Source organism: Manis javanica, chromosome 1, assembly GCF_040802235.1.
Source record: "Manis javanica isolate MJ-LG chromosome 1, MJ_LKY, whole genome shotgun sequence".
In the NCBI taxonomy this organism is placed as follows: domain Eukaryota; kingdom Metazoa; phylum Chordata; class Mammalia; order Pholidota; family Manidae; genus Manis; species Manis javanica.
Window position 1 is genome coordinate 211,914,155 of NC_133156.1, and position 13,635 is coordinate 211,927,789.

The following is a 13,635-nucleotide window of genomic DNA, read 5'->3' on the forward strand; positions in this document are numbered from 1 at the left end:
TGGTAATCAAAAAACTACCCAAGAAGAAAACACCTGGGCCACATGGATTCACCACTGAATTTTATCAGATATATAGAGAAGACATAATACCCATTCTTCTTTAAGTTTTCCAAAAATAGAAGAAGAGGGAATACTCCCAAACTCATTCTATGAAGCCACCATCACTCTAATATCAAAACCAGGCTAAGACCCCACAAAAAAAGAAAATTAAAGACCAATAACCCTGATGAAAATAGATGCAAAAATGCTCAACAAAATATTAGCAAACCAAATTAAAAAATACATCAAGAGGATCATACACCATGATCAAGTGGGATTCATTTCAGGGATGCAAAGATAGCACAAGATTCGAAACTCCATCATCATCATCCACCACATCAATAAAAAGAGGACAAAAACCACATTATCTTCTCCAGAGATGCTGAAAAAGCATTCAACAAAATTCAGCATCCATTCATGATAAAAACTCAACAAAATGAGTATAGAGGGCAACTACCTCAACATAATAAAGGACATATATGACAAACTCACAGCCATCATAACAGTTAACACCGAGAAGCTGAAAGCTTTTCACCGAACATTGGGAACAAGACAGGGATGTCCACTTTCCCCACTGTTATTCAACATAGTACTGGAGGTCCTAGCCATGGCATTTGGACAAAACAAAGAAATACAAGGCATCCAGATTGGTAAAGAAGAGTCAAACTGTAACTATTTGTAGATGACATGACATTGTACATAAAAAACTCTAAGGATTCCACACCCAAATTACTAGATCTAATATCTGAATTCAGCAAAGTTGCAGGATACAAAATTAATACACAGGAATCTGTCGCTTTCCTATACACCAATGATGAACTAACAGAAAGAGAAATCCAGAAAACAATTCCATTCACAATTGCATCAAAAAGAATAAAATACCTCGGAATAAACCTAACCAACGAAGTGAAAGACCTATACCCTGAAAACTATAAGACACTCTTAAGAGAAATTAAAGAGGACACTAACAAATGGAAACTCATCCCATGCTCTTGGCTAAGAAGAATTAATTTTGTCAAAATGGCCATCCTGCCTAAAGCAGTCTACAGATTCAATGCAATCACTATCAAAATACCAACAGCATTCTTCAATGAACAGGAAAAAAAGTTCTAAAATTCATATGGAACCACAAAAGGCTCCAAATAGCCAAAGCAATCCTGAGAAGGAAGAATAAAGCAGGGGGATCTCGCTTCCCAACTTCAAGCTCTACTACAAAGCCACAGTAATCAAGACAATTTGGTACTGGCACAAGAACAGACCCATAGACCAGTGGAATAGAATAGAGAGTCCAGATATTAACCCAAACATATATGGTCAATTAATATATGATAAAGGAGCCATGGATATACAGTGGGGAAATGACAGCCTCTTCACAGCTGTTGTGCCAAAACTGGACAGCTACATGTAAGAGAATGAAACTGGATTATTCTCTAACCCCATACACAAAAGTAAACTCAAAAATGGATCAAAGCCCTGACTGTAAGTCATGAAACCATAAAACTCTTAGGAAAAAACATAAGCAAAAATCTCTTGGACATAAACCTGAGCAACTTCTTCATGAATATATCTCTCCGGGCAAGGGAAACAAAAACAAAAATGAACAAGTGGGACTATATCAAGCTGAAAAGCTTCTGTACAGCAAAGGACACCATCAATAGAACAAAAAGATATCCTACAGTATGGGAGAATATATTCATAAATGACATATCCGATAAAGGGTCGACATCCAGAATATATAAAGAGCTCACACACTCAACAAACAAAAATCAAATAATCCAATTAATAAATGGGCACAAGATCCAAACAGACACTTTTCCAAAGAAGAAATTCAGATGGCCAACAGGCACATGAAAAGATGCTCCACATCGCTACTTATCAGAGAAATGCAAATTAAAACCACAATAAGATATCAACTCACACCATTAAGGATGGCATCATCCAAAAGACAACAACAAATGTTGGCAAGGATGTGGAGAAAGGGGAACCCTCCTACACTGTTGGTGGGAATGTAAATTAGTTCAACCATTGTGGAAAGCAATAGGGAGGTTCCTCAAAAAACTAAAAATAGAAATACCATTTGACCCAGGAATTCCACTCCTAGGAATTTATCCTAAGAATGCAGCAGCCCACTTTGAAAAAGACATGTGCACCCATATGTTTATCGAGGCACTATTTGCAATATCCAAGATATGGAAGCAACCTATTTGTCCATCAGTAAATGAATGGATAAAGAAGATGTGGTATATATACACAATGGAATATTATTCAGCCAGAAGAAGAAAACAAATCCTACCATTTGCAACAACATGGATAGAGCTAGAGGGTATTATGCTCAGTGAAATAAGCCAGGTGGAAAAAGGCAAGTATCAAATGATTTCACTCATCTGTGGAGTATAACAACAAAGAAAAAAACTGAAGGAACAAAACAGCAGCAGACTCACAGAACCCAAGAATGGACTAACAATTACCAAAGGGAAAGGGATTGGGTAGGATGGGTGGGAAGGGAGGGACAATGGGGAAAAATTACGATCAACACACCTATTGTGTGTGGGGGGCACAGGGAAAGCAGTAAAACACAGAGAAGACAAGTAGTGATTCTATAGCATCTTACTATGCTGATGGACAGTGACTGTAATGGAGTATGTGGTGGTGACTTGATGATGAGGGGAGTTTAGTAACCACAATGTTGCTCATATAATTGTAGATTAATGATAACAGAATAATAATAATAATAATAAAAACAGATCAACAATATATAGAGACAAATGAAAATAACAACAGCCCAAAACCTGTGGGATGCAGTGAGCGCACATCTAAGAGAATAGTATACTGCAATACAGGCTGACCTCAAGAAGGAAGAACAATCCCAAATAAAGTCTGAACTCACAATTAATGAAACTAGAAAAAGAAGAACAAATGAAGCTCAAAGTCAGTAGAAAGAGGGACATAACAAAGATCAATGCAGAAATAAATAAAATTGAGAGGAATTAAACAATAGAAAGAATCAATGAAACCAGGAGCTGGTTCTTCAAGAAAATAAATAATATAGATAAACCTGTAGGTACTCATCAAGAAAAAAAGAATGTGTACACAGATAAACATAATCAGAAATGAAAAAGGAAAAATCACTTCGGACAACACAGAAATTATTCTTCAGACACAAAGAATTATTAGATAATGCTATAAAAAATTATATGCTAACAAATTGGATAACCTAGAAGAAATGGACAACTTTCTAGAAAAAAACCTTCCAAGACTGACCCAGGAAGAAATAGAAAATCTGAACAGACAAATTACAAGCAATGAAATTGCATTGGTAACCAAAAAACTACCTAAGAACAAAAGCTGTGGACCAGATGGCTGCACCACTGAATTTTATCAAATATTCAAACATTTAGAGTCATCCTAATATCCATCCTCCTTAAAGTTTTCCAAAAAGTAGAGGAGGAGGGAATACTTCCAAACTCATTATATGAGGAATCACTCTAATACCAAAACCAGGCAAAGACCCCACAAAAAAGAAAATTATAGAACAATATCCCTGATGAACATAGATGTGAAAATACTCAACAAAATATTAGCAAACAGAATTCAAAAATACATCAAAAAGATCATCCATCATGATCAAGTGGGATTTATTCCAGGAATGCAAGTATGGTACAGTATCCAAAAATCAACATCATACACCACATCAACAAAAAGGACAAAAATCACATGATTATCACCATAGATGCTGAAAAGGCATTCCACAAAATTCAACATCCATTCATGATTAAAAAAACTCTCAACAAAATGGGTATAGAGGGCAAATACCTCAACATAATTATGGCCATATACAACAAACCTACAGCCAATTTACTTAACAGTGAAAAGCTGAAAGCTTTTCCTGTAAGATTGGTAACAAAACATGATGCCCACTCTCCCCACTTCTTTTCAACATAGTACTGGAAGTCCTGGCCATGACACAACACAAAGAAATAAAAGGCATCCAGACTGGTAAGGAAGAAGTTAAACTGTCACTGTTTGCAGATAATATGATATTGTACACCAAAAACCCTAAAGAATATACCTCAAAACTACTAGAACTAATAACTGTATTCAGCAAAGTTGCAGGATACAAAATTAATATACAGAAATCAGTTGCATTCATGTATACTAATGATGAACTAGCAGAAAGAAATCAGGAAAATAATTCCATTTACAATTACATCAAAAAGAAATACCTAGGAATAAACCTAATTGAAGAGGTGAAAGACCTTTACACTTAAAAACTGCAAGACACTCATGAGAGAAATTAGAGAAGATACCAATAAATGGAAATACATCCTCTGCTCATGGATAGGAAGAATTAATATTGTCAAAATGACCATCCTGTCTAAAGCAATCTATAGATTCAATGCAATCCTATCAAAACACCAACAGCATTCTTCAATGAACTGGAACAAATAGTTCTAAAATTCATATGGAACCACAAAAGACCCTGAACAGCCAAAGCAATCCTGAGAAAGAAGAATAAAGTTGGAGAGATTATGCTCCCTGACTGCTCTACTGCAGAGCCACAGTAATCAAGACAATTTGGTACTGGCACAAGAATAGATCCATAGATCAATGGAACAGAATAGAGATCCCAGATATAAACCCCCACATATATGGCCAATTAATATATGATAAAGGAGTCATGGATATACAGTGGGGAAATGACAGCCTCTTCACAGCTGGTGTTGGCAAAACTGGACAGCTACATGTAAGAGAATGAAACTGGATTATTGTCTAACTCCATACACAAAAGTAAACTCGAAATGGATCAAAGACCTGAACAGAAGTAAGTCATGTAACCATAAAACTCTTAGAAGAAAACATAGGCAAAAATCTCTTGAATATAAACATGAGTAACTTTTTTTTGAACACATCTCCTCAAAGGAAACAGCAACAAAAATGAACAAATGGGACTGCATCAAACTAAAAAGCTTCAGTATAGCAATGGACACCATCAGTAGAATGAAAAGGCATCCTACAGTATGGGAGAATATATTCAGAAATGACATATCCGATAAAGGGTTAAGATTCAAAATATATAAAGAACTCACATGCCTCAAGGCCCAAAAAGCAAATAACCCAATTAAAAAATGGGTGGAAGATCTGAACTGACACTTCTCCAAAGAAGAAATTCAGATGGCCCCAATAGGTACATGAAAAGGTGCTCCACATTGCTAATTATCAGGGCAATGCAAAGTAAAACCACAATGAGATATCACCTTATACCACTTATGATGGCTAATATCCAAAAGACAAGGAACAACAAATGTTGGCAGGGATGCGGAGAAAGGGGAACCCTCCTACACTGTTGGTGGGAATGTAAATTAGTTCAACCATTGTGGAAAGCAATTTGGAGGTTCCTCAAAAAACTCAAAATAGAAATATCATTTGACCCAGGAATTTCACTCCTAGGCATTTACCCAAATAAAACAGATCCCATATTTAAAAAGACATATGTACCCCATGTTTATCTCTGCACTATTTACAATAGCCAAGATACTGAAGCAACCAAAATGTCCATCAGTAGATGAATGGGTAAAGGAGAGGTTGTACATATATACAGTGGAATATTACTCAGCCATAAGAAAAACACAAATCCTACCATTTGCAACAACATGTATGGAGCTAGAGGGTATTATGCTTTGTAAAATAAGCTAGGCAGTGAAAGACAAGTACCAAATGATTTCCCCCATTTGTGGAGTATAAGAACAAAGAAAAAAACTGAAGGAACAAAACAGCAGCAGACTCACAGACTCCAAGACAGAACTAGCAGTTATCAAAGGGGAGGGAGTGGGAGCTTGGGTGGGGAGGGAGGGAGAAGGGGATTAAAGGGCATTATGATTAACACACATAATGTAGGGGGTCATGGAGAAGGCACTACAACACAGGGAAGACAACTAGTGACTATATAGCATCTTACTACACTGATGGACAGTGACTTCAATGAGGTGGGGGTGGACTTGATAATGTGTATGAATGTAGTGACTACAATGTTGCTCATGTAAAACCTTCATAAGATTGTATATCAATGATGCCTTAATAAAAAAATGTGTTACAAGTAGGGCGTTGGTTTAGCTGGCTATGAAGAGCTACTCCAGCCCATGCTGTTGTCTTTAGTTACATACATGTGTGTGCTGGGGAAAGAGGAAGCAATGAAAATTAACCTCTCAGCTCATACAAATTTGTAGGAGAAAGGAAGACCTGTAAACGTTATAAAAAATAGGAAGAAAACATTAGTTATGGGTATAGAAAAGGGGAGACTCAATTTTAAAAGATCAATAAGAATCCATAAAGTGAAGATACCATAGCGTTAACAGATTTTCAGATTTTAGATCTAGCTTTTGGAATGAGTGGGTATTTGATCCCATCTTGACACTGGGAACTAAAAGACCCAAGAGAGCTATTTTGGGTGGCAGACAGACTTAAGGACAAATTAAGACTGTTATCACATTGTTGACCATCATAATTGCCTTCAATCAGCAAGAACACTGAGTACCTTTTGTTCCATACAAAATACTTCCCATGACACCTGTCTTCAGCAATAGGAAAGTGCCATTTGAAACCTCAGATAAAATGTGTCTTTCAAACCTGATTTTCCTCATTTAGGTGTCTCCCTGGGATAAAAAAGAGGAAGCTAACCAGAAAAAGCTAGAATTTGCATTTGCAAACAGTGATTATCTGGCCCTTCTACAAGCATATAAGGTAAGTATGTAACTTAATAGCTAAGGTTTATTACAAGAGTTGGCACTAAAAATAGTAAGTTTATTTTGATTTTCTTCAAAATTTAGGGATGGCAGCTAAGTATGAGAGAAGGCATGCGTGCAAGTTATAATTACTGCAGACAAAACTTCTTGTCAGGAAGAGTTCTTCAGGTGAGTCATTTCTGCAGCAATTCGTTTTCATTCACTTTCTATTGTAGTAGCACACCAGAAAATGTTGTGACTTTATCTTGCTTGTCCTGCCTTGACATTGAAAATGTTATTTCTGGAATATGCTTGGCTTTACCAGCTGTGTAAAACACACTCCTGTACTATGACATCAGGCCTTCTGTGATGAACCTTTCAACTGACCCATTTTTCCTCTTTTCAGTGAATTTGCCTTTACTTATGTAGAGGGTGGGGGAATATAGGCACTCTGAAGATTGCTGCTTACTAGAAGTCAGGTTTTTAATAATTATTCCATGCATTCTTAACCCAGATCCACAAACCCCTGGACTTTTATGCAAAAGCATATGTTTACACATACATGCATTATTCTGGGGAGAGGGATCATAGCTGTCATCAGATCCTCAGAGGTCTGTGACCATCACCAACCTCTCACCAAAACCAAAAAATGAATGGTGAACCAGATTTTCTTTGTTATTTTTTTCTTAATGTCTATCAGAGGTGCTATGTCAATAAGCAGTACTTGAGAAAGAGGACGGTTTATGATCTTCTGTGTGATAATAGGGCTCTGTCCTCTGTTGTGACAGTGTTTTAGGCCCCCTTCAAAATGGTGTAAGAAGCCAGATAATGGTGCACATCTTTGCAAAGAATCTGTTTTATTCAAATATTTTTGAGACTGGAGAAAGAGAAGGACTTTATTGTGATGTTAATAGATTTCCTAGAGTAGAACAAAAAATTAATGTTCTTACTGAAGGGTCCCCACCAGTAAGATGGCAAACTTCCGGCTTCTCTTTGGGGTCCTCAGTTCCCGCCGGCGCCACCTGAAGCCCAATCACCTCTCGCCCCCCTCCCAATCCCAGTACCTAGCCAACAGCCACCAGCCCCGTAGAAGTGATACCTCAATCAATTCATGCCCCTTCCTATATAACCCAGCACCTTTCCCTAATAAAGCAGAACTCTCCGGTGAAATGCTGCTATGTGTCGCTCCTTTCCTTTCATTGGTGCCGAAACCCGGGAGACGGGACACCCCAACTGGGCCCCGTCTTCCCCCTGACACCAGCAGCAGTTTGCCCTCGTCCTCTTTTTCCGGCGCTGGCTCATCACACTCACCACTCCTCTCTGGCCTTTAGGTAAGTTTTCCCCCCGGGGTGGGCCACTCTTCTCCGAGCTATCGCAGTGCCATTGACCGTGATCGTCCGGCAAGGCCCTGACGCTTGGGTATGAGGAGGGAACGCTCCCCACCTCAGGCCTTCACGGCTGCGGTGGACCCTCAGGCCCCTCCTCCAACAGCCATAAATTCCCGCCTCAAGCCTTTACGGCTGCGGCGGATGCTCAGGCCCCTCCTCCGACAGCCATAAATCCCCGCCTCAAGCCTTCACGGCTGCAGCCGACTCAGGCATCCCCCTCCAACAGCCATAAACGAGGTGACTCCTTTGTGGATGAGAACGCTCCCTTTTCCCCCCCTCCTCCTTCTGCTCCGTCCGCCGAAAACGCCTAGCGCTAGGTACCTCGTGACTCCGGCACTCTGCCTTCTTAGGGAAGTCTGGGTGACGACCCACACTTCCTAAGAAATTCCGACTCATATACGAGTTTCCGCAGACCACCAAGGATCATCAGGGACGCCCTTTGTCTCCTTGTGGTCTGCTTCCAGTCCGAGGATCTCTGTTCATCTTTCCCTGTTTGTCTCCTTCTCTGTCCTTTAGCCATGGGAGCCTCCTCATCCCTCCCTGAAGGTTCGCCTCTTGAATGCCTCCTTAAGCATCTGGCTACCCTCTCCCTGACGCCTGATATAAAATCAAAACTTCTCCGTAAATATTGCTCCCAAGATTGGCCGACATACCCCCTAGACAATAACAACCAATGGCCCGCAGGGGGAACTCTTGATCCTAACATCACTCACAATCTCTTTAACTACCGCCAGCGCCTGAAAAAATGGAAGGGGATTCCCTATATCAAAGCTTTCCTCCTCCTCCTCCCCCCCCCCCGCCCCCTCCCAAGTTCTCCTAGCCTGCAAGCCGCCGCCCCCGCGGAAGCCTCCTGTTCACTCCCTTCCCCTTCTTCTCCTACAACAGCCCTTCTCCCTTCCTCCCCCACCATCTCCTCCCCCATCTCACCTCCTCAGCCTTCCTACCCCGCAGATTAAGCCTGAGCCTTTCAGCCCCCCCTTTAACTAAGTCCCAAGGGCCTCCTCCGTCTTTGCTCTCATCACCTGTTTCTCCCCTGTTAGGGACCGCCTTTGTCTTCTCACATGTTTGTAGGGAGAATGGGAAAGCACCTTCCCCCATGTCTGAACGCAGCATGGGAAAGCACAAGCTAGAGAACAACTGGTGCAGTCCTTAGAAGTTATCTGTCCACAAAAACATGTGCAGTCCTTAGAAGTTATCTGTCCACAAAAACATGTGCAGTCCTTAGAAGTTATCTGTCCACAAAAACATATCTTGCCAAGACTCCTCACTCTGAAAATAGGGAAACCTTAAAGATGTGTAGAAACACCGCCCCTGCTTCTAGCTATGCCCTTCCCCCACTTGCCGATGTGGCAAAAATAGAAAACAACGCATTCCATAAGCAATTAACTGGAGCCCTGCTGTAGCTCAATTAGTAGAGCATGGGACTCTTAACCTCAGAGTCATGAGTTCAAGCCCAACTAGAGCGGCAGAGGCAAGCAGCTGGGCTGCTAGCTGGCGACACGTGGGTCCGATTCTATCTTTCTTTATTTTCTTTGCCCCCCCCTTCTGCACTTCAGGACCTGCTCGACTAGGCATGGCTAGACCACGTCACTCCCCCACAGACTGAGCCAGAACCCTTCAGTCCCCCTCAGACTCGGTCCCGAAGGCCTCCCAAAATTATCACCCCCCTCCGGGAGGTAGCAAGATCCGAAAGCATCATGCGCGTTCACATCCCTTTCTCCTTAAGAGATTTAGCCCAACTAGAGAAATGCCTAAGTTCCTTTTCCACTGATCCCACGACATACATCAGGGAGTTTCAATGGACCCTCCAGTCTTACAGCCTCACACATCATGACATTTTCATGCTCCTGGCCAATACTCTCCTCCCTGAAGAGCGTAGACGAGTTTGTGACTTCGCCCAAACGCACTCTACCGAAACCCACAAGACTGACCCCACCTATCCCCCTGGCCCCACTGCTGTCCCTGAACAAGACCCACACTAAAATTATAACACCGCTCTGCTCTCGTTATGAGTCTCTGCTCTCGAAATATTTTTGCCTCCTGCTTAATAGCGGGTCTGAAAAAGGCAGCTTGTAAAGTAGTCAGTTTTCAAAAGCTCCAAGACATAATTCAAAAGAGAGATGAAACCCCCTCCGAGTTCTTAGACAGACTCAATCAAGCCCTATTACAGTATACCAGCCTAGACCCAGAAACACCTAAAGGAAGACATGTCCTTATGACATACTTCCTAGCTCAAAGCTACCCCGACATTAAAGCTAAACTCAAAAAGTTAGAACAGGGCCCCGCTACCCCACAGACTGAGATCCTAACAGTAGCCTTTAAAGTCTTCCATAACCGGAAGGAGGAGAAAGAACGCGGTAAACAAAAGGCTGATCAGGCCAATTTCCAGATGTTAGCCCAGCTGATAAAACCACAACCTGGGCGCCCCTCTACAGACAAGCCCCCCCCAGGAGCTTGTTTCAAGTGCGGAAAAGAGAGACATTGGTCAAGGGCGTGCCCCTCCCCCAGATCTCCTATCACCCCATGCCCCAGATGCCACAAAAAGGGCCACTGGGGGTCTGATTGCCCAACCACCCGAAGGAGAGACTGGACGAACAACTCCCATCCTAAGCCCGCCGTAGTGGGGCTGGCAGAAGAAGATTGACGGGGCCCGGGGGCTTCTCGCCTGACCATTTCCATCACCAAACAGGAGCCCAGGGTTACTTTAACAGTAGACGGTCGCCCCATCTCCTTCCTCCTAGATACAGGAGCCACCTTCTCAGTCTTGCGAGAATACCGGGGCCCTACCACGCCAGCCATTACTCCTATAGTCGGGGTAGGAGGTAAACAGATTTTCCCATTAAACCCCCCCTTTTTATGCATCCTAGACAGTCCCATACCTTTCTCCCACTCCTTCCTAGTTATGCCCCAGTGTCCCATCCCTTTACTAGGACGAGACAACCTTTCCCTCCTCCACGTTTCCATTACTATATACACTCCTACAGCCCCCAGTACTCCCTTTCTGATGGCCCTCATAGCTGACGACCCCCCTCTACCCAATGAAAGCTCCGGTTCTGCCCTCATACACCCTGTAAATCCCAAAGTTTGGGACATTACAAGCCCCTCCATGGCCCTATGTCCCCCTGCCTCTATCAAATTATGTGACCCCTCTCAGTATATCTGTCAGGCCCAATACCCCCTAACCACTTCAGCCCTCATAGGCCTCCAACCCATCATTCAAGATCTCTTAAACAAAAATTACCTCAGACCCACTCACTCCCCATTTAATACCCCCATATTAGCTGTTAAAAAAAACCAACGGATCTTTGCGCCTTGTCGAAGACCTTCACCTCATCAACATAGCCATTGTCCCTATACATACCTTAGTTCCAAATCCATACAGTCTCAGCATCCCACTTCTCAGTCCTAGATCTCAAGGACCCATTTTTCTATCCCTCTAGACCCCTGCTCCCAAGATTTTTTTCATCTTCACCTGGACGGACCCATACACAAGACATTCTGAACAACTCACTTAGACAGTTTTGCCACAAAGCTTCCGAGATAGTCCCCATATTTTTAGACAGATCCTAGCTCAGAACCTCAAACAGTTTCATCATGATCACTCCAAGTCCACCTTATTATAATACATAGACAATCTTCTACTCCTCAGTCTCTCGTGGGAACAGTCTCAACTTGACACTGCCTCCCTACTTAACCTTCTAGCTTCCAGAAGTTACCGAGTATCCCCCGTCAAAGCTCAAATCTCTTCCCCTCCTGTCACTTACCTCAGATTCCTTCTATCTCGACAAAGAAAGTCCATTACCTTAGACAGAAAATGGCTCCTCTCTGACCTGCCCATTCCCAAAACCAAGACAGAAATCCTTTCCTTTCTAGGCCTGGCTAGATATTTTAGAGTGTAGATCCCTAACTTCTCCCTGCTCCATGTTGGCAAGACCCCTATACGACCTCAGCAAGAGCTCCCCCCTAAAAAACCATAATCCTCCTCACCCCGACACTCCTTCATTAAGCTCCATCAAGCCCTTGTGGAAGCCCCAGCTCTCCATCTTCCTGATTTGTCGAAGCCCTTCTCATTATACATTCATGAGAGGTCCAGTCAAGCTCTAGGAGTCCTAGGCCAATATTATGGCCCATCCTTTGCCCCAGTAGCTTATCTCTCCAAGCAATTAGACCCCACAGTTCAGAGATGGGCCCCCTGCCTACGAGCATTAGCCGCTAGACAGCTCTTGCAGAAGGCAGCTCATAGACTGACATTCAGGGCGCACCTTACCATTCTGTCCCCACATCACCTAAAAGATCTCTTAACCTACAAAAGTTTATAGACTCTCCCTCCCTCCAGACTCCTGACCTTACTGTCCTCTTTCCTCCAAAATCCCGTTCACCCCCTTTGCCATCCATACCCAAATCATGACTTTTTCCTCCTTTACTGCTCTCTCGCTTTTTTCCTCATTCCTATTGTCTTCCCCGCCACTCCAGCCTCCTTTGTATGGCGATTCAAAGTCAGAGAGACTTACACACAGCATCAAACAAAAGTTACTGCCCTCATTGCCACACCAGACTGCCCTCTGAAAAGCTGCTCTGAGCCTTTATACCTCCACTTTCCTCCCTCCACCGAAGTGTTCACTAGCAGCTACCCTTATTCTCCCTGCCTCTGCTTCCTCTATGACCAAAAACAAGCCTGTTGCAGGCGATAGCCAGACACGTACAAGAGATGTCCCTACTGGTCTTGTGCAATTCACTACATGAGTAACTTCCAGTACCCACAGTATTACTCCTCCAACCGTTTCATGAAATATCCCAACAGCTCATTCTCCTTATCAATCCCAGATCCCTGGGACTCTTGATGAGCTGCCAGAGTCACAGCCTCAGTTTACTATGGGGGGGGTCCTCAACCCCCCACGGTACCCTTCATATCTCTCAAAAGTATGTTCCCTCTCATTCCCAGATCTCTCAAGTTGCATCAGATAGCAGACATTCCGAAAAAGTCATTATCCAAACTCTTGATGGCGCCTCTTCATCTTCTTATCCCCGCCCCTCTTCCCATTTCTCCTACTCTTCATTACAGCTCATTCAGGACACCACCATCTTTCTCAACCACACCCTTAACACAGCCAATTGTTTCTTGTGTACATCACTACAGCGCCCACTGCTGACCGCCGTGCCCCCTAATATTTCCAACTACTCCTTCCATGCAGAAAGACAACCCCTCTGCCCCCTGGCAGACATACCCCTATGGGAACCAGAATACGCAGATAATCTCACCATCCACCACTGTGTAGGCCCAACTCCACCCCCCTCCAGCGCACTTCACTGCCTCTCTATCTACACCCCTACCTCCAGCTCTAAGACTTTTACGCAACCGGGACACTTCTTTTGGTGTAATGGCAGTCTTTTCAACTCACTGCCTCTCAACTCCGATACACCCCATTCTCGTCACCCTAATCCCACAGTTAACACTTTACAGCATGGCAGAATTCCTTGAGCTCCAACCT

The 13,635-nt window shown here is 42.8% G+C and overlaps 1 protein-coding gene across 5 annotated transcripts in view; it reads left to right on the plus strand.

The window, feature by feature from the left end:
* DHX57 (DExH-box helicase 57) overlaps window positions 1–13,635 on the plus strand; it is an 85,751-nt gene that overhangs the window by 61,994 nt on the left and 10,122 nt on the right. For all 5 annotated transcript variants that reach the window (XM_017672089.3, XM_017672088.3, XM_073214143.1 and 2 more), the window contains 2 exons: window positions 6,682–6,777; window positions 6,864–6,947. In XM_017672089.3, coding sequence (XP_017527578.2) covers window positions 6,682–6,777; window positions 6,864–6,947 — 180 coding nt within the window. The remainder of the gene's footprint in view (window positions 1–6,681; window positions 6,778–6,863; window positions 6,948–13,635) is intronic.